The sequence below is a fragment of the Protopterus annectens genome, chromosome 7.part0 (assembly GCF_019279795.1).
Source record: "Protopterus annectens isolate FY-2018-M chromosome 7.part0, PAN1.0, whole genome shotgun sequence".
Taxonomy (NCBI): Eukaryota; Metazoa; Chordata; order Ceratodontiformes; family Protopteridae; genus Protopterus; species Protopterus annectens.
In genome coordinates this window covers 1,309,524,538-1,309,552,151 of record NC_056739.1, presented here as the reverse complement: position 1 = coordinate 1,309,552,151, position 27,614 = coordinate 1,309,524,538, and the positions used below count along the sequence as shown (strand labels likewise).

Here is a 27,614-nt window from a genome sequence, read left to right as displayed (position 1 = left end):
CTTGTCATTTTCACAAGCTGTAGTCAAATTCTGATGTCAGTATGTGAAGTTTAGATCACAGTAGCAGTCCACAAAAATACACACACAAATTAAACAAGCATGGATTCTTTTATATACAGTCAAAATTCCTTGTAATACTAGAATTAATGAGTAAATATCTTATGAATATGTATATGCACAAAGAATGAAATAGTTAAGATTAATAAAGGAACAGTATCAGTAAGTTAAGAAATGATGTATACATAACATAATTTTTAATAGAGAGCTGATGGGAGAGTTTAGCAATACAAGACATACAGAATAAGGCAGAATACTAGTAGGAAAACAAGACAGAAAAAATATATTTAAATAAACTGCTCTTAAGAAAGCTATCTATTACATATACTTGCATATGGCAGAAATGTGAATGTACAAGATGTCATAACTTACATATAAAAATATTTGAAAATAATCTGAAAGCTGAAATTTGAAGCTTGGTCATGTGAACTTTGAAGCTTTTTACATGTTATAAGTTATCAGATTTACTAAGACTACCTGAAATAACTTATTTTATAATGTTTTATTGCTGAATCAGTACATCCATTTTCATAGAAAGTAAAACAGATTTTTCAGTACAATCAATAAGCTGCTGAGGATAGGCTCCAGAGTCCCAAATAAGCATAAAAGATGCGAGGAAGTCTCAGCTGAGCAGTACTACTTTATTGTAACTCACACTAGCGCTTTCACAAAATGCTTCATCAGGTGTATAAAACATTACAAACACCTACACCTTAAATACAATATAAAATGATCACATGACATACTCTAATTCTTAAAGGCCCATTCTAAAACTCTATTATAAAAATAGTTACATATATATTAAAACAAATAATAAAAAGATTTAATAAACAATACTTAACCATATATAAGTATATATGGGAATATATATAAACATATATATTGTCTATGATCGGAGAAAAGCTCCAAATAAACATATAACATAAATTACCTAAATAGAGCTCTTTTGCTAAGCACAGGTTTCATTGGAACATGGTCATTTAGACCATGTCCTTGGTTTGCTCTTAACATCACTATCCACTTGGCCTCCGTCTCTTCAGTTCTAGCTCTAATATCACCCACCCTTGGATTCTCATACGTCCTGGATAGAACCATGAACAGGAAATTGTGCTGATCTCCTTTACTTGAAACATGCTTAGCTAAGGCATTATTACAACTACCTTTACCAATATGGTAATTGTGCTCCCTTATTCTATCCTTCAAAGCACGATCTGTCTTGCCAACATAGAAACATTTGCAGATGGTGCAAATAGCTAGATAGACCACATGCATAGTTTCACAATCTGCCTGCCCTAACTTCATATACTTTACCAGTGTCTGGATGTACAAATGATGTCTCTACATTAATAAACCTACATTGTGGACATTTACCACATGGTTTAGTACCAAATGAATTAAACCTACACTTCATTCCTTTAACATTACATAGTCTCCTTTTCAGATTTTTCTTATTCTTGTAAGTAAATTCAGGTCTAGGGCCTATAATCTCACTCATCTGTGGGTCCGTCAATAAAATACCCCAGTGTTGATTAATTATATCAGTGTATCTCCTTACATCCCTTGAATAGGGAATACAGACCTTAATATTATCATCCTTCTTATCAATCTTACTTGAAGGTCTTTCTGAGAAATATGGTTTGGCCCTAGATTCTCTCAACTGTGAGACTTGTGTAGCACTGTGCTCTATCAGCCTATGATCATAACCTCTTTCTGTGAGTTCATTAACCGTTCTATGCTTCTGTTCTTCAAACTCACTATTCTTTAAGCTTAACCTTGACGCTCTATAGAATTGATTCTGAGCTACATTTCTGAAGACGTACTCTGGATGCATACTATCCCTTGCTAGAAGACTGTTAACATGACAGTCCTTCCTAAACAATCTGGTAGATATCATATTAGTACTATCCATCTCAACAACTACGTCTAAAAAATTAATACTAGTCTCTGAATAATTCAAAGTAAATCTTAAAAATGAAGTAGAATTATTAATAAACTCTACAAAATCCATCAATTCTAAAATTGAACCTTTCCACAAAATGAAAAGGTCATCTACAAACCTTCTATAAAATAAAATCTTATCCTTAAATGGCCCTTCAACCAGAGAATCTGTTTCCCATTTCATCATGACCACATTAGCATAGCTGTTCGAGCATGCACTCCCCATCGCCACACCATTTTTCTGCCAGTAAATTTTATCCTTAAATAAAAATACATTATTCAAAAGCACTAAAGACATCAACTTAATAAACAACTCAACGTCACTTATACTATAAATACAGCTTTTAACCAATTGTTCCTTCAAAAAATCAAGCCCTATTCCATTAGGGATGACCGTAAACAATGAAACGACATCTAAGGTAACAAGCAGACATTCCTTATTCAACATACCACAATTGGTACCCTCATATAAATCATGCAAAAAGTGCTCTGTATCTTTCAGAACATATATGGAACTGTATTACTGGCTTCAATTTATTCTCCAGAAGCACTGAAATACATTCTGTGCACCATCTCCTCCCTGCCACTATAGGGCGCATAGGGGGTCTAACCAAGTTCTTATGCAATTTGGGTAATCCTTGTATAATGGGCACAGTATAGTGAAATGTTCTAAGAAATTTAAAGATATCATCAGGTAATAACCCTGATTGCGTGAAACTCTTCAACTGCTCTTTAACTGTTTCAACCATCCTTTGCATTTGAACTATCGTTATTGCCTCATAAAAATCAGCATTGTTTAACATTTCATACATTAAACTGTCATAGTCATCTATATTAAGTAAAACAATCCCCCCACCCTTATCTGCTGGTCTAACCACAAGGTTAACATCATTTTCTAAATCATAAAGTGCTTGAAATTCCCCTTTGGTTAAATTATAACTTCTATTACTACGACCAGTATGTAGTATGTCATGTGATCATTTTATATTGTATTTAAGGTGTAGGTGTTTGTAATGTTTTATACACCTGATGAAGCATTTTGTGAAAGCGCTAGTGTGAGTTACAATAAAGTAGTACTGCTCAGCTGAGACTTCCTCGCATCTTTTATGCTTATTTGGGACTCTGGAGCCTATCCTCAGCAGCTTATTGATTATTTTGTTCTTCAGTTTTTATTGCTGTGGAGGTTTCTGGTGCTTAGCCTTTTGTGTTTTTTTGCTAGATTTTTCAGTATGTTTGAAACCAGAAAACAGAATGGGATTTCAGCTGAACACATTGCAACTCCTGAATACAATCTAGACTGCAAATATATTTTTTACTCCATAGAAATATGGAGAAATAGCAAGACATTCTCTTTGACCTCAGTAATGCACATATATTTACGAAATATTTTTATAAGCTAAAGGATTTTTAAATATTTTGCTATTTTTAAGAGTGTTACACAATTTTGAGATGTATATACTTTTACTTTACAATTTAATTCAGAGCTTTTGTTATATCTATAAAATATTTATATGTCTTTAAGCATGATAAATATACACGTACACTGATTTCCCTTTTGAATTAAAGTTTAGTATGATAAGATTATCTGTCACCTGTAAGTTTGCAGATGTCTTTATCTCTTCAGGTCCCACTCTGTTCAACATATTTAGAGATCTAGTTATAATAATGTTGAATGAGTAAATAATTTAGGAAATATTTAATGGGTAATTTATACCACTATTACATAAATAGGCATATAATATGCTATTTGTTGGATTATTTAATATTTGTGATTAACAGAAAAGGATTATTACACTTTTACGTAGTAATGGGGGAATATTTTAAATGGCAAAATATATAACGAAATTAATAGTCTCTTATTTTTTTACCTATATATACAGTGGATATAAAAAGTTTATACACCCTTGTTAAAATGCCAGGTTTTTTGTGATATAAAAAATGAGACCACAATAAATAATTTCAAAACTTTTCCCACCTTTAATGTGACCTATAACTTGTACAATTCAAATGAAAAACAAATCTGTTAGGGGAAAATATAAAATATAAAAAAATGTACAATAAGCTGGTTTAAGTGTGCACACCCTTAAACTAATACTTTGTTGAAGCACCTTTTGATTTAATTACAGCATTCAGTCTTCTTGGGTACACACCTGCCATCAATTAACGAGACTCTGATCAACTCCAAATAAAATTCAGCTGTCCTAGTAGGATTTCCCTGACATTTACACAGTTGCCTGCTACAGCAAAAGCCATGGTTTGCAGAGAGCTTACAAAGCATCAAAGGGAGCTCATTGTTGAAAGGTATCAGTCAGGAGAAGGGTAAAAAAAAATTTCCACAACACTGGATATACATGGAACACAGTGAAGACAGTCATCAAAAAGTGGAGAAAATATGGGACAACAGTGATGTTGCAAAGAACTGGACATCCCCTCCAAAACTGATGAAAAGACAAGAAGAAAACTGGTCAGGGAGGCTGCCAAGAGACCTACAGCAACACTGAAGGAGATGCAGGAATTTCTGGCAAATACTGGTTGTGTACTACATGTGACAACAATCTCCCATATTCTCCATATGTCTGGGCTATGTGGGAGGGTTGCAAGATGGAAGCCTTTTCTTACACAGAAAAATATTCAGGCTTAGCTAAAAATTGCAAAATAACACATCCCATCTCCCAACAGCATGTGGGAAAATGGGTTATGGTCTGATGAGACCAAAGTTGAACTTTTTGGCCACAATTCCAAAAGGTATGTTTGGAGCAAAAACAACACTTTGCATCACCCAAAGAACACCATCACAAAGGTGAAGCATGGTGGTAGCAGTATTATGCTTTGGTGAAACCAACGAAAAAAACCAAACCACTGTACAAGGACTCCTTGCACCAGCAGACAAAGATGATAAAATTCAGAGAAAGTTTTTAAAACAAACATCCATTTTAAAACGCGCACTATTTAAATAACCACCACAAAGGAAATGACATCACAAGGACAAACATTGTCACATATTCCTACATACATAAAAATTAACCTAATCAAATTGAAGGTTAATTGTACCACTATTTGGTTGTAATACCCAACAATTGTATAAAAATGTAATGATATTACAATATTTTATATTAAAATGCTCAGTGTAAAAACACTCAGTTCTTTAAAAGCATTCTATGGGCATATGCAGATTTTCAGAGTGAATGTGAGCAGCTCGGTAATATGTTTCTCAACAGAGGCTATCCGAGATACTTGATCGACGAGCTTGTTGTTGAGGTCTATAATAAAAGGTTAAAAGGTTTTTTTAAACCAATACTGCACCAGGACCAAATAGGTCTTGATACTTTGGCACCAGATATAGCTAATTCACCTAATAGTACAATCAATTTAGGACTTAGTAACATCAGTACTTACAATGAACATGACTTTTCTTTAAGTTATGTCACCACTTATAGTTTTAATTCTGGAGCTATTATGTCTATTATAAAGAAGAACTGGCATTTTATTTTTTGACAGAAAAATTAGGTTAATTACCTAATTTTATCTTCAAAAGGAACAACAATCTTAAAGAACTTTTACAAAGACAGTTGTATAGTAAAGAGTTTAATAAAATGACTGGTATGTCATGTGGATTTTGCAACTGGTGCCATAAAGTTAGGACAGGACAGACTCATAGAATAGCCATAGTTTTCATTTATGGCCATTGATCAGACATTAATTAATTAAGACTTTTCAGTTTCAATAGTTACTATCTACTGTGTTCATGGTAAAATATCATTACATTTTTATACAATTGTTGGTTAAAATGGATGTTTGTTTAATATGAACAGTTCCAAACAACAGTCACTTTTGGCCCCAAACATTCAAGTGTCTGGTAGGAAGCTGAAGATGAAGAGGAATTTCACCTTTCAACGCAACAATGACCCCAAGAAAAAATCCAAATCAACAAAAGAATGGCTTCGCCGGAAGAAAATTAAAGTTCTGAAAATAGAACATCTGTGGGGTGACCTGAAGAGGGCTGTGCACAAGAGATGCCCTCACAATCTGACAGATTTGGAACGCTTTTGTAAGGAAGAGTGGGCAAATATTGCCAAGTCAAGATATGCCATGCTGACAGACTCCTATCCCACAAGATTGAATGCTGTAATTAAATCAATGCAACCAGCTTATTGTACATTTTTTATATTTTTCCCCTAACAGAATTGTTTACTTTTCAATTGAATTGTACATATTATAGGTCACATTAAGGTGTGTAAACTTTTTATATCCACTGTGTGTGTGTGTGTACATCTATCTGAATGTGTCTATATATATATATATATATACACACACACACACACACACACACACACACACACACATATATATGGGTTCCCTTCAGAAGCTCGAAATACTGAAATCTTGAATTTCAGTATCTTGAGCCCAAGAAGCTGAATCCACAGAACAGAGAAAGTTTAGAAGCGCGAAATTCAAAACCTCGAATACCAGAGGTTTTGAATTTCGCAATTCTAAACTTCCGCTGTGGTCATGTATTCAGGTAAGTGTGTGTGTTAAGGGGTTTGGTTAGGGGCTATGGTGTGTGTCAGTATGTTTTGTTGCTGTGATGTGTGTGTGCAAGGAGAATGTAGTTTGTGTGGTGGTGTTTTGTGTGTGTTTGTATGTGGTGCGACCTTGAACTAAGAATATTTAAGTAGGTGGGGTGTGGGGGGTGCAGGGTGGCTTGCCCCCCTGCTTTCATGTAGTAGAGAGATTGTGTGTGTGTATGTGTGGTGTGTGTGTGTGTGTGTGTGTGTGCGTGTGCGTGTGTGTGTGTGTGTGTGTGTGTGTGTGTGTGTGTGTGCGTGCGTGTGTGTGTGTGTGTGTGTGTATAGTAGTACTGTGAAATTCAAAACCTCCGGTATTTGAGGTTTTGAATTTTGCTGTTTTCAGTTTTCGTTGTTGTGTGGATTCGGCTTCTTAGGCTCGACATACTGAAATTCGAGATTTCAGTATTTTGAGCTTCTGAAGTGAATCCATATACATATATATATATATATAAATATATATATATATATATATAAATATATATATATATATAAATATATATAATATATATAGATATATATAAAAATATATATAATATACATAAAAATATATATAATATACATAGATATATATAAAAATATATATAATATATATAGATATATATATATAAAACATCACATTAATTATTTGTAAGTCACGGTTGCTTTTGGCTATTTTTTGATGAATTTTTAGGTATGTAGAGAAATAGTATAGTAGTTTGTGTATTTGACAGGTAAACTAAGATCTTTGGTATCCATGGCAGGTTACTTTTTATTAGCAATACACAGAATTAAAGTTGTAGACTTATCTTTGTTTTTGTAAGTTATGAGGTTTAGTTATAGAAAAGATGAATTAAAAAATTTGGAATGTTAAGACAGTGCTGGAGGAATGCATCAGAGTCTTATGTATAATTAAATTAATATGGTGGATAAATATATCATATTATCTTTTAAAAGAAGCTTTTTAAATGCACATTATGGATAGTATTACTCATGTATCTATTAATGTAAATAAATTAATGCCAACAAAAGGAAATAATTAACAAGATATCTAAAATTAAATAGAGGACACATTACATTCTTGCAAGAAGCTCAGTTGACAAAGTTATAAAATATTTATATAACTTAGGTAACAAAATGTTATCATCTGCTTCTTTTAACAAAATGAGGAGAGGAACTGGTATACTTTGGAAAAAATCTACGGTAATGCCTAACATAATGGAATCCATTAATGATCCCAATGGAATGTATACATTTGTAATAATTAAATATAATGGTAAACTTTATACACTAGCTAATTTTTACTGGATCCCTGGAATAGATGCAAGAGAGGTTAAAGATCATTAAACTTAGTCATTGTTTGATTTTAACTGCATACCTGGTATAGAAGATACAAGTGAAGAGAAGAAAGCTAAAATACTGGCACCAGCTAGAGCACTAAATAGATTATTACTTATTATCATTAATAATAATTTACTTGATTTACTACTAAAAACAGAAGAACAGTCATTGTTCTGCACACATTATTCTTATGCACATAGGACACAATCTAGAATTGATAGGATTTATGCCTCTATATATTTACTTATTATAGTGAATTATTTTAAAACTATTCCTTGTCCTTTGATCATAATGCTCTATTATTATAGTGATGGATATAAGGACATTTCAGATTAGCTATAGAATCCCAGTATACACAATGAAATTAAAAGAATTTAGGAGTTGCCATAAGGAACGAATCAAGATTTTTTTTTTATTTTTGAATGATAATGGTCAGGTTAGTAAAGTCATGCTATGGGATTCCATAAAAATGTATATTAAAGATAGAATGGGAAGATAGGCTAGTAATAAAATTAAGTGGTGGGATAAAGAGTTGTTAGAAATATAAGATGAAATACACAAAGTAAGGGTGAATAACAAACAAAGAAATTAGGTAATACCAAAGTCATTCATAAGGTGGATATAGCCTTAGAAAAAATAAAATCGCACAATTATGTGATGACTTCAAAAAATCTACACAGATTAGCTAATGGAAGTAAGATGTTAAGCAAAAGGGCATAAAGCAATAATATGCAAAATCCTAACATTAATAAGCTTACCTCAGACATAGAGGAAATGTGTAATATTTTTAAAACAATTCCACGGGGATCTTAAAGATAAAAATAATAATCCTGATGATTATAAAATTGGCAATTATTTAAAGAAAAATGCTACTAATAAACTTTAATGACCAACAGATGTCTTTGATGAATAAGCCTATTACCTTGATAGATATTAAAGAAGCTTTAAAAAAGAGGAAACTGTAATGTTCCAATGTTAGGAGATTTAAGTTTGGAATTACACTATCTGCTTCCATTAAATATTTTAGAATTACTGAGCGACATTTTCAGGATATTTCAGAGTGGCAAAAATAATTCCTCCCTCAAGGAAATTTCTGTAATCTCACCTATACTTAAACAAGGAAAAGATAAATGCATTACTTGCCTGATACAGACCTATTTCATTATTAAATCTAGACTATAAAATATTTACTTCCATTTTTCTACAAGAGTAAGAGATATAGTAGATAAATTAATAAAAATGAGACAGGATTTATAGTCAAGAGATGAAATATAACAGCAATACTATGTAAAACTGAAAAATAAGTGATCAGAATAAGATCTATAAATCATACTAAGACTTTTAGTACTGGGATTACCTTAAAATGTTGCCATTGATATACCAAGACTCTTAATGCGTTAATTGTATAAGATTACCTTGATGACTCAATTTATTTTATTTTATTTTATTTTATTTAATCGGGAGGGTCCGACTGGACACAGGTCCATTTTCAGCGGAGGCCCGGGGAGAAAAGCTCCATGTTACAATAATAGATTATTACAATACAAAGCAATCAATAAAATTTAAAGTAGGACAGAGGAAAATTACATGGCATGTGATAACTATAGTAGAATGCACAATTAGTGTAGGCGAGGAGAGATTAACCCCCTCCCCTACAATTTTTTTTTCACTTCACATTCACAAAAACATTAATAAATTTTTTTTTTTTTATCCCTTCACATTCACAAAAAACATTAATAAATTTACATTCACAATACATTTATGCTTTAGTATAACTGAGAAGTAAATAAATGCCCATAGTGGCATAACTAAAATATACGTATAGGTAGGATGAGAGTAAGAGGAGCTCTGTTGGGTATTATATTATTCTTAGATACAGATTAGAGCATTTATCAGGTAAGGAATATAGTACAGAACAGTACCAGTGTTGGTTTGTTTTCTGCTGTTAGATTGGTGATATGTTTGGATGAATATGCAAGGATATCAGTAGAGCTAAGTAAGGGAAATGTTATAGTGTAGCAGAATTCTTGCAACTGGGCATAGTTACTGCTACCCTGGTGTGTAGCAAGAGCAGAGCCAATTATTAGAATAATAGGATTTCAAGAGGTGTTTGAAATTAGTGCTAGAAGTAGTGCTAGTTATATTGTTTGGGAGTGAGTTCCAGGTTTGTGCTGTTGTGCAGGCAAAGAGAGATTTACTTGCTTCATTTTTATGTCTTATTACTTGAATGAGATTTTGGTTGCTAGATCTCAGGACTCTAGTGGTGGTGTAGGGCTGGATTAGCTGTTGGAGGGCAGGTGTTTTTTCAGGGTAGTAGTAGAGTTTATGTGCAACTGTGGCTTGATTAAGTCTTAGTAGCTGAGGAAGTTCCAGCCACTTGAGTTGCCTTAGGGAAAGACAGTGATGGGATCTATTAGAGGAGTTTGTTTCAAATTTGGCAATTTTGTTGTAGCATGATTCCATTTTGTGAAGTTCAGTCTGATGAAGGTTAGTTAAGATAGGGGAAGCGTAAAGAAGGATGGAGAGGAGGTGGCTTCTTACAATTCTTACTCAATGTATTATTTTTGTGTATATATTGTTAATATGTTAAATTAATAAAAAAATTCTTAAAAAAAAGATATGGATGTATGGCAGAAGAAAACTATTCGTGTACTTAGTGACTACAAAAAGTTAAATAACTGTTGAGTAGATTAGCAAGAGTAACTGAATATAAATGTTTTAATAATATTAACATGGATATGATATCAAAGTATATATGGGAATGAAACATGGGTAATGGATAAAAACTCCATCCATCCATCTATCTATCCATAACCCCTTTTTTCCCATTTTTGCATACAGGACTGGGGTGTCATTTCAACAGTGACAATCATCTAAAGCCAAGGTTTACACCACTAGGTGGCTAACCTTGCTGTGGTAGTTCTTCCACACTACATACTTGCAAACACACCTATGGCCAATTTAGAATGTCCAATCCACCTACTGCATGCAGACTGCACAGAAGGCACCCTAGTTGAAAATCAAACTGGGGAGCTTCTTGTTGTGAAGCAACAGCACTACCTGTTGCAACATTGTGCCACCATAATGTGCAGATTAAATCATCATTGCAAGTTTATAAACTTGGGAAATGAATGAAATACTGGTAATATATTTATGTTTTTATGGAATGAAAGGTGTGTTGAATTGTATAGTGTGTTGTATAGCAGAATTTTTGGCTATGGCAAAAATAGTTGAGGGGTTAAGAGGTGAAATGTGTTATTAACACTTTTAGATGGTTTTATATAAATTTGTAAATATAATGCACTAATAGAAAACCCCAATTATTTTTGACAAGTATGTTGTAAGTTTTTCTATATACCAAAGTTACCACAAACTAAGATAGATGAGACCCTGTTTAACATCTCATCAGAAGGATTGCACACTAAGCATGTTACAAAAACATAATGAGTAAAATGTTCACTACTGCAGTGTCTTGGGTGCACTTAACTCTAAATATTTACACATTTTAGAAAAGTATTTGATAAATACTGAATCTAGAAAAAGGAAAGAAAAAGCACTTTTCTTCTTACTTTAAAATCTCTGCTGCCAAGTGGATAAAGTCTTCTTGAAACACATAAGGAGGGTTGCTTATGATGAAATCCAATAAACCGTACTTTTGAGTTAACAACAGTAACAGTTCTTCAGCATCTAAAGAACACCAAACAATTAAAACACTAATTAAAAATTTTACTACTCGTGGCCATTTCAGATTGAGCTACAAGTGGCTGAATTACAGATGTTCAGCTTTTTTGGACGTTTGTAATGACTACACATAGTGTGTAAAACTACAGCTACAATCTGAGGAAGTTTATATTTTTGCATTATATGTTTTTATGGAAGATTCTTCAACCACACATTTACAACAAACACTAACAACATAAGCAGTATCACCTTTAAATATCCCATTACTGTTGAAATTGGATAACATCTTGGTCAAAATCAGAAACCTGATCATAATCTTCTACATTTCGAACTCTACAACAACCCAGACCTCCATCATAAGTTCTGACCTGGAGGCTACTGGCAACCAATGCAGGCTTACAAAGTACAAGTTTTAATACAAAAATAGCAAATACTGTCTATAGTTAAGTTCACTGTCACATTCTGCATGGTATGCAGACTGGCCAGGTCAGCATAATCATACCCCAAGTGAAAAGCATTGCAAGAGACTGACTGCAAATACACCACTGCATTCACTATTTTAGAAAGATCCTCAGATGGAACACAATACTTAAATTGGACAATATTTCTAAGCAATACAAAGAAAATTTGATTGCAGTTAGTACTTCATAATCACCCGCCAAGTGCATTACCCAAATTCACCACTCAATACAGAAACTCCAACCTATTTTTATTACAGATAATATGACTGGTAAAATTAAGACACAGAGGTCCTCGAGGTAGCTTGAATGGTCATACACTCAGGTTTGCATGAATCAAGCAAAAGATGATTACTCCTCATCCAGCCACCAACGGCCCACAGACACCCTTAAGATATTATTAGGGAAGTCATGATTTAAGGAAAATTGTAACTCATCATCATCATAAGTGTGATAACTTAAAACCCTCTCTGCAAATAACTTATTCTTGTAGCACATATACCATGAATAAAAGAACTGACAGGAAGTCCTGATTTTCTTCATAACACAGAGATAATATCCGTGAAAAATATATATTCCAGAAACCATCCTAATTGTACGATATAGTCAAACAAGCTGGTGGTTGGCAAGTCTCTGTAGAATTTCAGCAAAATGCATTACAAAACAGTAAGCTATCCGGTCCCTTCCCCTGACTGTTTGCGATGTGGCTACCTTTTTTTTTTTCAAATCTTTATTTTATTTTAGTTTCATTATACAAATTGTGAAACATAAAACCAGCTAATGTTTAACTGGGAATAATCAGTATACATACACAGAAAAAGCCATTTATCATTCCGGTAATCAGCAAGTATTCTTAAGATTCATTTTCTCAGTTTGAAGAGGAGGAAAAAAACAGAGAAGGATAAACGTACATATAAGAAACTTGACAATGTTAACACTGTTAATACAAAATATTGTTCCTGGCACACAGTCAAAAATTCAGTAATTAGCTATATAGTAAAATAGAATAAAGAAAAAAGGGAAAAAAACATCACATACATACAATTATTTACAAGCAGTGCTACATTATAGTATCAAGATTTTAATTAACATTTATTAAAGTTTGATATTAATTTCTTATTTTTGTATTAGCGATATGCACATAGGTAACCATTAGAGAGCATAATGGAGTGAGACTCTGTAGAGGAGGGACTGATGATAGTATTTACATAGGATAATAGAAATAGAAAACCATTCTATGTTATTTTAGGATACAATCTAGGGTAATACTCCAGAAACTGAGGTATTTCAGGCGTTTGTTAATATTATTAGTAGTTAGTTTTTGGGATAGAATATACTTGGATGCCATGTTCCTAAAGTTATCCCAGTCTAATTTAGAGCGATCCAACCAGTTCTGTGTAATGTAGAGCTTCATTAACATAAAAAGAGCAATCTGAATCCTAAGTTCAGTGGTGGGTATGCCAGAGTGACCTATGAGTAGTACAGCAAACTCCCATGAGAGAGTGGATTTGGCAAATCCCATTTTTGTAAGTTTAATCCTTAGGGAGTCCCATAGATTTTGTGCATATTTACAGTACCATAAGACGTGCAAGAGGTCGGCAGTCGCTGTGGGGCAAAAAAAGGACAGAAGGGGGAAGTGCTGGGGAGGAAGGTGTTTAAACATTCTGGTGTATAGTATGCATTATTATTAATCATTAATTGGGTATATAATAGTTTCTTAAAAGGGGCAAATCTGTTTGTATTGTTAATTGCTTGGGAGAGATGGGCATCAGTCAGTTCGGGGTTTTTACTTCTCCAATGATGTGCCTTGATTTTGTAATGCTAAGAAGAAAACCAGCATCTGTGTCCCGGATATGCAAACCTCTTATGGCCAGTAGGTAGAATTTGCAACAAACATAAAATGGTACATTAAGCTTGAACGATAGCAACACACTGTTAATTTAACTTCCTCTGTCTTGGCTGCAACATAACTAAAGTGTTGTATTTTTCTAAGAAATAAAAAATGCCCATTAACTGCCTTGGCTTTGATACTCTATATCTCTTGGAAAAGATTCAACATAATCTCTCTATTTTGGATGCAGATTTCAGCCCAAGTGCTTTGCAAAAGGTTTTTACAGAATAACATATACAAAAAAACTTCTCCACAACCTCTGATGAGCCTTCCTTCTATCCTTCTATTTGTTAACATCATCCAGTTCTACATCTGTGGGACTATTCATGCTAAGCTTCTTTCACAAATCTTCTCTTATACCCTAGCTCATTCACCTGATACTCAATATGCCTGCATGCTATTTGGTACATCATTACTAATCACATGCTTGATTCATCAGTGTTTGGATTCCCATAAAGCAGCAAAGATTTATCTTTCATTTGCTTAGTGCATATAGAAAACATATTTAGCAAGCTAGTAATGTGTGCTGGCAAGTCTTGAACTTTTAGTTCAACAACGTGACCATTTCAAGTTAGGTGGCAACATTATTTAAATGGCATCTGAGTAAGATACTATACAAGCAAGAGGATTGCATTTACTTCTTTGTGGCTAAGTACACTCTCCAAATGTGTGAGCCTGATGAAATTAATTAAACAAAAAGCCGCAAAACATCACCACCTATTCAGCTGGGTGATGCTCCATCTACAACTCGGGCAGTTATAAGGAGCCTTTAGTTGTGTAGACCCACATCACTTCAGATATGGACTGAGAAAAAGGGGTAAAGAAATACAAGAATCCTAACAGGTTCCCTTTTTTCACAGTAGTTTATACAGTACCATTAAATAGTGTTCAGCAAGCTCCATGTATGTGTACATATGAGAAATTAAAAAGGCAGTTACATTTCTGCTGTTCTCTAGAACTGCTCAATATACATTGTCTTAATCTTGAAGAATATATAATACAGGAAAATGTGAAATTAAAGCCATATCTTTCTCAAAATATCAAACGCTATAAAACAAAATTGACAGGTAAAGGGCACACTCTGCATCAGTTTCCTTTGACACTCACACTGTCTGTAAATCATTAATACCTTATCCCCATGACTTTTACATAAAACACAAAGGCAGTAATACACTACACCAAAGGTGAGTAAATGCCACAATCACTTCTAACTCCTTACAGATTATCTTCTGTTATCAAAATGGAGGACTGTGATATGAAAAACACAAGCATGTCAATGTGATGAAAGCATAACTTAGCAGTTCCTTTCAGCTTGCATTTGCAATAATGATGCATGAAGACCAGAATTTAAAAACATTGTCTTTTCTGAAACAGCACCCGTCCTGTCTGCTCTGCGAATGATGCACTGTGGCAATATAAAGATGTTGTTACTCAATGACAACTCCACACAGACATTTTTAAAAATGCTATTTAACTTTTGAATAGTTTGCTGTAAAAAATGAAGTAAATAGGTCTAATGATACCTGTATTGGAAGTGCTACTGGAATGCATAAAGAAATGGCAACACCTTGTTAGATGCACATTACAATTATTTACTTACCTGTCAAGATGTCAAGCTGAAGAATTTCTGCCCTGGTGTGGACGTTTAGCCTGTGACAAAAACATTTACAATGACTAAAGCTTGCATTTACTTTTTCGTGTTTATAACATATATATCACTTTAAGATGATCACTGGTTTAATTACTAGGATTGTTTTGAACTACCTCACACATTCAAACTTTCACTGACATACTGCTTCTGGCAAAGATTTGAACGTTTTAAAACTACATCAGATGGAAATGATTAAAAGAGAAACAGATCCAAAAGAAAATCAAAGTTTTAGAAAACACACCCCGAAGGGGAAATCAAACCCAAATGTGTTTCAATGTGAAAAGCAAAGCTTTCAGACTGCAAAACTTATAAGTAGACCGATAAAATATTTTAACCTTTACCAAACATCATGCCTCAAATCTCTGTACAAGGAATGGTAATGGAAGTTACACAGCCAGAGTGCTATAGCTAAAATTTCATGGAAAGTTTTATGTTGAGCTCCATCTTTTACACATTAATAACTCTTACACATTAATAACTCTTTAAACAATGGACTAATATGACATTTTATGATCGACACCTTTGTTAAAGGCACACTGGAACAGTTAGCACTCATGCAGACAATGTGAAGTTGGGGAGAATAAATGTCAAAATTTGCTATATTTTGCTCTGCTTTTCAACATAAATAATTTAGGTGAATATTCTAAGACTAAGAACACATTAACTCTACAAGAAAAGACACAATAATTTACTATAAGATACCACACTGTTGAAAATGCATGAAGTTTCTCATTTTAAAGACATCTATAGGAGAAATTAAATGTTAAAAAAGTCAGGTTTATATTTAATTGTTACTTTTGTTTGCAGATGTACAGTTTAAGTACTTCATCCTACTTTTTCATCAAGGCAAATATTTTCAGTGTAGGATCTGCTGTTTGCAATGTTTTCTAAATATGGAGTAAAGAAATCACAGAGCATGCATGCTTAACAGCATATCAGTAAATTATACATTGAAAAAATAACAAGAAGTTATGTACTCACCATAACGTTTGATGTATGTAGACCATCTCACCTCACATTCTTACCCGTGGGCTCGGAGCCGAATGTCGGCTCTGACTTGGCCATACTTTAGCTCGAAGTCTTTCAATTGGCTGGGCTAAGATGGTATCCCATGCTGCACTGCTCTCTATCCCCAGATCTAGTTTGCTGCGAGCACCAGCACTCTCCATGCATAACAACACCTAAGGAAGGAAGAACAAACCAAGAAAGAAGGGAATTCTGAAACCAGGCCTAACCTCTAGATCCTCCAGGACGGGGGAAGGTGTGGGGGGGGGTAAGTAAGAATGTGAGGCGAGATGGACAACATACATCGAACGTTATGGTGAGTATATAACTTCTTGATGTTATGTAGTCCAATCTCGCCTACATTCTTACCCGTGGGACAGTGTCCCCAGCACCTAAATCCTGGGAGGCTTAGTGGAATATACTCCTAAGCATTGTGGAACCAAAGGAAGACCTGCCTCTAGATACCACATCTAATTTGTAATGAGTAACAAAGGTTTAAGGAGATGCCCAAGTAGCCGCAGCACAAATATCATCCATAGACAATCTGGCCTGAAAATCTGTAGACGTAGATACAGACCGGGTAGAGTGAGCCTTCACTCGGAACGGTAAATCTCTTCCCCCTGAAGTATAAATGAAAGAAACACAATTGGAAATCCACCTAGACAACGTGACTTTGGAAACAGGAGACCCAATTCTGTTTTCCGAAAATGAAACAAACAACTGATCAGATTGTCTGAGGTCCTTCGTTCTGTGCAAATAAAATTGTAATTGTCTGTGCACATCCAGCTGATGAAATCTGAATTCTGCCTTGTTCGAGAACTGAGGAAAAACACTGGTAATTCAATGGATTGGTTAAGGTTACTAACTGACGCTACTTTGGGAAGAAAGGAAGGATTCGGTCTGAGAGAAACCCTGTCCTTATGAAAAATTAAATAAGGTAGTTTAATTGATAAAGCTTGAAGCTCCGAAACACGTCTGGCTGACGTGATGGCTACCAAAAAGACAGTCTTCCAAGTTAAGAATTTTAAATCAGAAGTGGCTGCAGGCTCAAAGGGGGGTGAAGTAAGACCTTGTAGAACAAAGTTTAAGTCCCAAGGCATAACAGGTTCAGAGACAGGAGGACGAAGCAACAAAGTGCCTTTCGGGAAAACATTCCAGAGTCTATGTGCCATTAGACTAGGTTCATCTGCGACGTGAAAGGTAGAAATCGCCGCCAACTGGACTTTAATGGTTGCAGCAGCTGATCCCTGATTGAAAAGCATAGAGAGGAACTCCAATACTGACGAGATTGGAGCTGTGTAAGGGTCAATCTGTTTGGCATGTGCCCAGATGGAAAATCTCTTCCATTTGCTGTAATAAATCTTCCTGGTTGAAAGCTTATGAGAGGAAGACAGAATATGAACCACATCCGGCGAAAAATGGTGAAGCCTAACTAATGAATGAAGTGGAGTAGCCAAGCTGTCAACCGGAAGGTCCAAAGAGAGGGATGGAAATGCCCTGATATATGAGTCAGTAAGTCTGGTTGTGGGTCCAGAATCCAAGGAGCATCCATGAGACAGGGATGGAGAAAGGGGAACCAAATTTGACGATGCCAGTGTGGAGCAAACAGAATCATTTTGCTTCCCAAGGATTGCACTTTCTGAATAACCTTTGACAGCAAAGGAAACAGAGGGAAGGCATATAGTAGACTGCAGGGCCAATTGTGGACTAGAGCGTCCCTGGGTGACTCCCCCTGAGGGGGGATAAGGGTGAAGTAGCTGCTGCATTTGGCATTGAGGGGGCTGGCAAAAAGGTTGCAGCAAGGCTGACCTCATCTGCAGAAAATCTGTTCCGCAACTTGTCAGTTCAGGGACCACTCGTGAGGCATTAGAATAGCTCTGTTTAGTCTGTCTGAGATCACACTGGACTTCCCCGGAATGTGCGTTGCTACCAGAAAACGTTGGGAAGACACTGTCCACTGCCACACTCGCATGGCCTCTCTGCAAAGGGAATACGACTTGCTTCCTCCCTGTTTGTTCAGATATCATACCACCGACATATTGTCTGAGTGGATTGCAATAGTCCCGAGACGAAGAAAGCTCTGAAGTGCTTGCAACGCTAGCAGCACTGCTCTCATCTCCAGGACAATGATATGCAGATGCATCTCGTGCTCTTGCCATGTGCCTTGGACTGTCCTGCCTAGATAATGCCCCCCCACCCCATCTGGGAGGCATCCATGGTCACCGTGGCAACCGGAGGTGAAGGAACAAAGGGTTTTCCCGCACTGAGGTTGTCGGTGTGAAGCCACCAACTGAGATCCTGTCTGCACCTGTTTGTGAGCAGAATAGGGTGAGAGAGTGGAAAGTGTTGAAGAGACCACTGGGCGAAGAGTAGCCACTGAAGGAGCCTCATATGTAACCTTGCCAGGGAAACTAACATAATCGTAGCAGCCATCGTCGCCAACAATTGGAGGACCAATCTTGCCTTCACTCTCTTCAGAGGGAGCAAGGTGTAAATTTGTTGCTGTAAAACTCTTGATTCTTTCCTGTGGTAAAAACGCCCGCATGAGCACGGTGTCTAATTCGGCGCCTATAAAGGTGACACACTGCGAGGGCAACAAGGCAGATTTTTCCCAGTTTAAGGTGATGCCCAGCTGTTGACATAGGTTGATAGTGGCGTCTCTGGTCCGAAGTAGCAGATGCCTGGTGGTGACAGTAAGGAGCCAATCATCCAGGTATGGAAACACTTGGAATCCCTGAAGTCTCAAGTGAGCAGTCACCACTGCATTGCATTTGGTAAACACCCTGGGATCTGTAGTGAGAGCAAAGGGCAGGGCATGAAACTAAACGTGACTGGCTCCCAGCCGGAAGCGTAGGTGACTTCTGGATGCCCTGTCCATCTTTATGTGGTAGTAAGCATCCTTGAGGTCGATGGAGCACATCCACACTTCTTTTCCCAACAATGGGAGAATAGATTGCAACGTGACCATTCGGAACTTGGACTTTTGCACATGGGTGTTCAATCGGCTGAGATCCAAAATGGGTCTCCGGTCCCCTGTCCTTTTCAGTACCAAAAAGAATCTGGAGTAAGTCCCTAATCCGATCTGGTCTGAGGGGACATGTTGGATGGCTCCTTTTTCTAGCAGCTTTGAAACCTCTGAAGCTGCGGAATCCCTTTGACTGGGTGGAACATCCGGGATTTTCTTGATTGGAGGGGGAGTTGACGAGAAGGGAATGATATATCCTCCAGAAATTATTCTAAGAACCCATTGGTTCTGGGTGATACCTTGACAGGCCTCCGGGTATTAGTGAGATGCAACCCCTGACTGGCTCTGGAAATGCACAGTCGGGCCTCCCATCAGGAGCAGCAGTAGGGAGAACCACGAAAGGAATCACGGTCCCCTGAGTTAGGAGGGCCTCCTCTGCCCCTAGGGTGGCGTCTACCTGAATAACCACCCCTCCCCTGTCTGTGGAGGGGGACTCACCTTGTGCATCGGGAAAAAAACCTCTGTGATTTCTTGAACCACATTTTGCCACCCCTCTGGGCCTTGGGATAAGGCCTAGAGGGATGGAAAAAATGGACATCGATGGCAGACAGAGTTTTTCCCTCTTGCTTGCACCTAGTGAGAGTGTCTTTCACCTTGGTTCCGAACAAAGAGGAACCATCAAACGGAGTGTCGGTGAATGCAGACTTGAAGGCCTCCGCGAAATGCCAAAGGCGCATCCAGGCATGTCTCCTAAGAGCGACTCCTGAACTTGCTGCCCTACTCGTTCCCTCGGCTGCGTGAGAGATCAGCCTCATGGAGGAGTTCGCAATAGAATTGAGGGTAGACATATGAGCGTTGACTTTCTGAGCCACCGCCTCAGAAACGTTACCCGTTAGACTATCTCCAAGCTCCTTTAGGAGATCTCTCTGGAGCCATGTAAAGTGTGATAAGTAATTCAGTGACCGCAAAGTAAAGGCCGCTGAAGAAAACATACGCTTCCCGTACCGGTCCATAGTCCTAGACTCCTTGTTAGGGAGATGGACGGTCAAAGAAGTCTCAGCCAAATCCTTCTTGGTGGCCGCTGCCACCACCATGGCATCCATGGCATCCACAGGGACTCCCTTGGATAGAAATTCCTTATCAGAAGGGGCAGACAAAAATTTACTGGGTCTCCTGGGGACTGGTTCCACAGAGTCAGGGGTTTCCCACACCCTTCGACAAACCAGATCCAGAAGCTCGTAGAAGGGTGGAGACACCTAGGAGGCCTTCAGGAACACCGACTCCTCTTCAGAGGGGGCTTTGGATGGCCAGTCACCTCTTTGCTTCAAAATCTCTAGGATGTCAGAGAAAGAAACATCCTCAGAGGATGACTTAGGGGACCCCCTCCGAATCCTCAAGGTCGGTGTCTGACGTGAGAGACTCATCTTGTGAATCTATGTGCTTCCTCTTGCACGTTCTCTTTCTGGGTGGCCCCTTAGGCAAAAACTCTGAGGGGCCCTCAGAAATATGGGGACCACTCGTGGGGGTAACCTGATGCCTTGGGGCAACGCTGTCAAGAGATAGAGGGCGATCAGAGACCAGCATAGGTGCTGTAGGGGACCGAGTGACCGAACCGTATGATGCCGCTGACGACCTGGCCAGCGCTCCACATAGCCTCAAAAGCTGGTCCTCCCGGGTCTGAAGATCGACCAGCCATGGAAGACCTCGTATCAGAAGGGACCAGGTCCGAAGCCAAGACAGGAGTCAGGCTTCCCCACGCCGAAGCATGGAGAGGGAGACTAGGAGCTGAGAGGTGTCCCAAAGCCTCCCCCTTGGGTCTGACTGAGGAATCCTGAGTCCTGAACCCTGTGGGCGGCATCGACGGAGTTGGAGCTGATGTCGGAACAGATAAGCCAGGAGGGGCTGTCGGAACCGACCTAGGAACATCAAAAGGAGCCGAGCACTCTGGCTCCGAAAGCTGAGATGTGCTCAGAGGAGGAAGGATCGACGTAGGTGGAGGGATCGGCTCCGGAGCCGACTGGGTCGGAGCCAAAAACAATTTAGCCAGTACCGGTGACTGAAGAAGTCTCTGCACCACTCTATCGACATCCTCATCCGATAAGGTCCTGGAGGATTTAGAGGATAGGGAAGGAGCTCGAGACCTCCTCTTTGAAGGAGACCTGTGAGGAGGAGATAATGGCCTAATGCTAGGCGACTGGCTCCGAACAGGCTCCGAGAGAATAGGAGCCGAAGCAGGTTCCATAGAAACTGACACTTCCTGCGGCCCTGAGGACAATGGAGCCGAGGATGTCATCGAAGATTTAGCTGTTTTCTCCGGCGGCTCAGAGGATACTGATGGAGCTGGGGATCGCTTTTTAGCCTTAGAAGATTTAGCTTTAGATGGAGAAGACTTAAAGCTGTAAGAACTCCCCAAACCCTCCCCGAAGGAGAGTTTCAGAAGTCCCTTCAAAATCAATTTGTTCTTCCTTTCCTGAAGAGCATGCGGGCTAAAAGCATGACAAAAACTACACGATTCCTGGAGGTGAATCGCTCCCAGACAGTACACACAGAGTGTCCATCAGTGATAGACATCTTATAACTACACTTCGTGCACTTCTTAAAGCCCAAGGGCTTATGCTCCTTAGTATCTTTAGACATAGTCACTACAAAAACTGAGTCACTAACCCAGCAACCAGACCAACGGTCAATCAGCCACAAGCGCGGGAACAGAACAAACAGACAGTACACCACAAAGACCTCTAACTTAAACTGTCCTAGAACACAAGGTCAAGAGGGAGGACTAGTTCCTCTAAATTAAACTGTCTTAGCCCAAGGGAAGTTAAGTTAGCACACAAAGGTAAGCGAAGGGACAGACTAGGTCCTCTAACTGAAACGGGCCTAGCCCGTTGGAAACAGCAAGTGGGAAACCACAAGAAACACGCTAAAACGAGGAAAAAAACAACTTTTCCACAAACACAGCTCAAAGATACACACATAAATAGCTATGAAAATAGCTTTTTTTGCAAAAACTTCTCTGCTATAAAGAAGAAAAGAATACTTAGCCACAGCCAAGAGCGAGACCACATCCGAGCTACACGAGCGGCAAACGAGATCTGGGGATAGAGAGCAGTGCAGCATGGGATACCATCTTAGCCCAGCCAATTGAAAGACTTCGATCTAAAGTAAGGCCGAGTCGGAGCCGAACCCACGGGTAAGAATGTAGGCGAGATTGGACTACATAACATCACATATTTAACAAAAAAATAAAATTTTTTGCAAAAGAGTGCTGACAGAGGGTTTGATGAAATTTAGAAAAACTTGCACTAAGCCTCAGTGGGTACTTGCAGCTCAGTGCAAGCCAACACAGCTGGCTATTATACAAAAATGTCTGGATAAGCACAAGCAGTTTGCACTTAGCACAAGGCTCACCGAACTAAAACTACAAAAATTCTAAGAACCAAAAACACCCCAAGAAAAAATGAATCATGGAAGACACTCCGAACTCTGTACCGAACTTTATTTAGCACTTTCATCAGACTATATCTATTGACTTGTTCAGAACATAAAAAAAGAACAAAACTGATGAGTTTAACAAGCCCTTGCGTACGGTCACATGATATATTAAAATCAGTGAACTATCACACATATTGAATATTCAGTTTACTATCATAATTTCGAACAAGTCTGTTGCGAGTACTTAAATACTCGAAAAACATTGTCAAAAAAATGTTGACAATTCGATTTCGAATTGTCGACATTTTCTGAACATACCACCATATCTGGTGTCGTACAACACACATTTTGCAGGGGGCAAGCCCTCCTGTGCCCGCCACCCCCTGCTATTTATATATACAAACTTCGAGATTGCACTACCTGATCCCCACTATAGTGCGATCTCCACTCAATATGCCGAATTCACAACAGCGAATGCACAACACCATTCGCTGTTGTGCATTCAGCATGTTTTTTTCACACATACAAACCTGTGCAAACTTACTTTCAGATATCCATTGTAGCACACTTCAGACGCGACATTTTGATGGTACACTGAATATTCATATATCCAAATTTAACGTAGTTCCTAATGACACCAACTCCAAAATAAAACTTCGACATGAAAACACTTAGAACATTAAAATGTTACATAATTCAACTATACATCAAACAAGGTTAATATTCAGAAAACAGTAAACTATGAATAACTATTTTAATTTCATATGATTGAAGCCGTAACATACTGTGGATGGATACATATCACATACATATCTTTTGTATCCAATTTCATTAAATTTTCATCTGATTTAATGAATGGGAAAGAATCCCTAGACACGTAATTATTTGGGTGGAATTAATGAATGATGTTCCTGAGAACAGCAAAGCTGAAGGAGGAATGAGTTACGATCTACACATACAGTTTATAATGAACACAAATGTGTACTGTAGACCAAGTAGCAACTGCACTAATCTCATCAATGGGAAATTGCTGTTGAAAAACTGTGAAAGTTGCCACTGCCCTTGTTGAATGAGGTGCTGGTTTCTTACAGAGGGTTAAACTCAACTTCTCATAAACAACTGAAATACAGCTTGATAGAGTGACTTCTGAGATGCCCCATCCCAGTTTTGATTTGGAAAAGGCAATGAATAATTAGTCTGATTTTTTGAAGTCTTTAGCTCTATGCAAGTAAAATCTAAGCTGTCAATGAACATCAAGAAGATGAAATGCATATTCTGCTTTGCTGGAAAATTTTGGAAAGAAAACAGGTAAATTAATGAACTGATTTAAGCTGGATTTGGATGCCACCTTGAAAATTAAAGAAGGCTTTGGTTTCATGAAAACCCTATCTTTATGAAAAAGAAAATTTGGTGGTTTACATGAGAGGGCATGAAGTTGTGAAATTACCTTAGCAGAAGTAACTGCTACCAAAAGGTAATTTTCCATGTCAAGAACTCGAAACCCAGAGAAACTGCTGGCTCAAAGGAAAGTTATGTGAGGGCTTGAAGCATCACTGTGATATCCCGGGGAGGAACAGGTTCTTATACTGGAGGTTAAAGAAGGAATATTCCTTTAAGAAAGGCTTTAGATATCTTTAAAAATAATGGGAATCTTCTTATGTCCTATGTGAAAATTAGAAATGGCAGAGAGTTGAACTCTGATTGCAGAGAAACTAGAACCTCTTGAAATAATTTGGACAGGAATTCTAGAATGGTGGGAAGTGGCACACAGAAGGGATCCAAACCTTTCATTGTAGCCCCAAAGGAAAAAATTGTTTCCATTTATTTTGGTATACTCTCTTGGTGATAGACTTCTGTGAGGCAGTAAAGATATGAACCACATTTTTCAAAACTTGGTATTCCTGGCCATCATTAGAATTAGAGAAACAATGTGGTTAAATTTAGAGTTTCTATGTCTGGGGGATGATGCCCAGAAGGATGGGAGATGAAGTCTGTCCAGTACAGTGTCCAGATTGGACAGAAAAGGGGAGACCAGAGATATGGGAATGAGATTTGTCAAGGCCATTAAGGGGCAATGAGGATCACTTTGATGTTGCACCTTCTTCCTTTGTGAATGAACTTCTTAAGTGAAACAGAGGGAAGGCATAAAAGAGAGCCAGGAAGCCAATTGTAGACCAGAATGCCCCTCACTGACTGACTCTGTGGATGGGTTAGGGCAAAATAACTGCTGAACTTGTTACTCAGGTAGGAAGCAAACACACTGCAACAAGGCTGGCTCCAGCAATTGAAGATTTTTGTTTGTCATTGTTCGACTGAGGGACCACTCATGAGGCAAAAGCATGCACCTGCTCAATCTGTCTGATAGCACATTGGAAATCCCCAGGATATGTGTTGTCTGCAGACAATGACAGGAAGACATCACACATTGACAAACCCTCATGGCCTCTTAACATAACAGGCAAGACCTTGTTCACTCCTGCTTGTTGATGTACCAGACAACTGACATATTGTCCACCTGAACTGAAATCACACCCACCAGGAGACTGTCTTGAAAGCCTGTGATGCCAAAAACACTGGTCTCATTTCCAGGACAATGATGTGAAGGCTGGTCCCTAAACATGTCCAAGTACCTTGTATCATCTTCCCTTCATAATGCCCCCACACTAAAAGAGAAGCATTTGTGGTAACTACTGCTGTATGAGCAAGTGGAGAGACTAATGGATGGCATCTAACAAAATCTGTGATGCGAGTTCTTCACACTGAGTTCAGTCTAAATGGGGTGTTGAGTGGGTGATAAAGCTGTGACCACTGAGTTGAGAAGATCCACTGAAGAACCTTCATGTAAAATCTGGACATACTAAACAAGGTAATGGCTGACCTCATAAGCCCTAGTAGTTTTAGAATTAGCTTTGCTGGTCATAATGGGGTGGATAGAATTTGGTTTACTGACTCCTGGATGGAGAGAATCATGTGTTATTTTAGTGTGGCTATTTGTGTTGTGGTGCCCAGTTGGCATCTGATAAATTCTATGGTTTGAGTTAATGTCAAGTTGCTCTTTTCTAGACTGACAGTAATCCACAAGCAATGAAGTAAATGGAGTAAGAGGTCTCTTTGGAGAATCAATAGATCCCTGGTCTGAGAGGTTAGGAGTCACATGTCAGAATCCTTGCAGTCTGAGGTAGGCTGCCACTGCTGCCATGCATTTGGTAAACACCTGGGTGGCTGTGGTGAGTTTGAGGGGTAGAGTCCAGAATTGAAAAATGACAGTCTCCCAGCCTGAAATGGAGAAACCTCCTGGAATGCCTGTGTATTTTTATATGATAATACACATCCTGGAAACCTATCAAGCACATCCAGTCATATTTCCTGAGTACAGGTAAAATGGATTGTGACATGGCCATCTGGAGTTTTGTCTGCTTCAAATATCAGTTTAAATGACGTGGGTCCAAATATGGACCTTAGGTCTTCCATCTTTTCTGAAACTAAAAAAAGAACCTGGAGTAGACATCGGATCTTATCTAGTCTGGTGGGATCTACTGGATGTCTCGTTTTTCCAACAGCTTTTCCACTTCTGCTGTTGCACATTCCAATTGATGAGATGCACTAAGGGTATCCTGGTTTTCACCTGAGGCATGGACAGAAATGGAAATGTATGGCCTCTGGTTATTGTCCTCAACACCCAAGCACTGGAAGTGATTGCCTGCCAAATTTTGAAGGTGTAGGAATAAGTGCCCCCCAACTGCTTCCACAGTGCATCAGTCAGGCAACCCTTCAGGAGCACTGAAAGGATTTCTCAGAAAAGGGCCCACAAAATCCTTGGCTTTGTGGACTACCTCTGCCCCTAGGGTGAAGTCCATTAAGATTATCCCCTCCTCTGCCAAGCCTGGGGTTCTAAGAAGTGTCCTGGTTAAAGCCCTGCAAATTCCAGAACCACATCTTCTTCCCTCCTCGTTGACTCCTAAAGAAGGTTCTTTGAGGAGTAGAGATATGGATTCCAATGGCAGACAGGGTTTTACCATCCTCTTTACTTATTGTAAGTGTTTTTTAAACCTTAAGACCAAACAAGATGGTACCATCATAGGGACACGTTAATGAAGGACATCTTAAAGCCTTCCACAAAATCATACAACAACATCCAGGCATGGCCGCATACAGCTATGCCAGTAACTGCCCTCCTGCCTGTTCCATCAGCTGCATTTGAAAGCAGGCACATGGAAACATTAGAACTGGAAGATAAGGTAGATAGCTGGAATTCCACGATCTCTGGGATATTTTCTGGCAAATTACCTAAAAGAGAATGGTGATCTCCTTGGTCAAATCTCCTTGGAACTGAATAAAGTGGGCAAGGTAGTTTAGCTCACTCAGGAAAAAGTTGCTGAAGCATACACCCATTTTCCAAATCTGTCCAGAGTCTGGAATTCTCTGTTAGGGGGGTGGACAGAGGAGCTCTCTTCAGAGAATTTTATCTTTGAGGCTGCCGCTATGACCACGGCATCTATGGGGGTACCTTTACTCCAATGAGCTCTGTCTGCTAAATCTTTCCTGATTTTTTAGATATTGGCTCTGCTGTATGATGCTCCTTCCAAACATGCTGATCCGCCAAATCAATGAGAGCATCAGTTTGAGGAACCACCCAGCTAGTAGAAGAGCC

The 27,614-nt window shown here is 38.2% G+C and overlaps 1 protein-coding gene across 4 annotated transcripts in view; it reads right to left on the bottom strand.

Annotated features, from left to right (window-relative positions):
• The window catches only part of HEMK1 (HemK methyltransferase family member 1), a 1,059,949-nt gene that overhangs the window by 153,715 nt on the left and 878,620 nt on the right, over positions 1-27,614 (bottom strand). For all 4 annotated transcript variants that reach the window (XM_044077921.1, XM_044077920.1, XM_044077922.1 and 1 more), the window contains exons 7-8: positions 15,511-15,560; positions 11,450-11,567 (exon numbers count right to left, since the gene is read on the bottom strand). In XM_044077921.1, the coding sequence (XP_043933856.1) occupies positions 11,450-11,567; positions 15,511-15,560 (168 nt within the window). The remainder of the gene's footprint in view (positions 1-11,449; positions 11,568-15,510; positions 15,561-27,614) is intronic.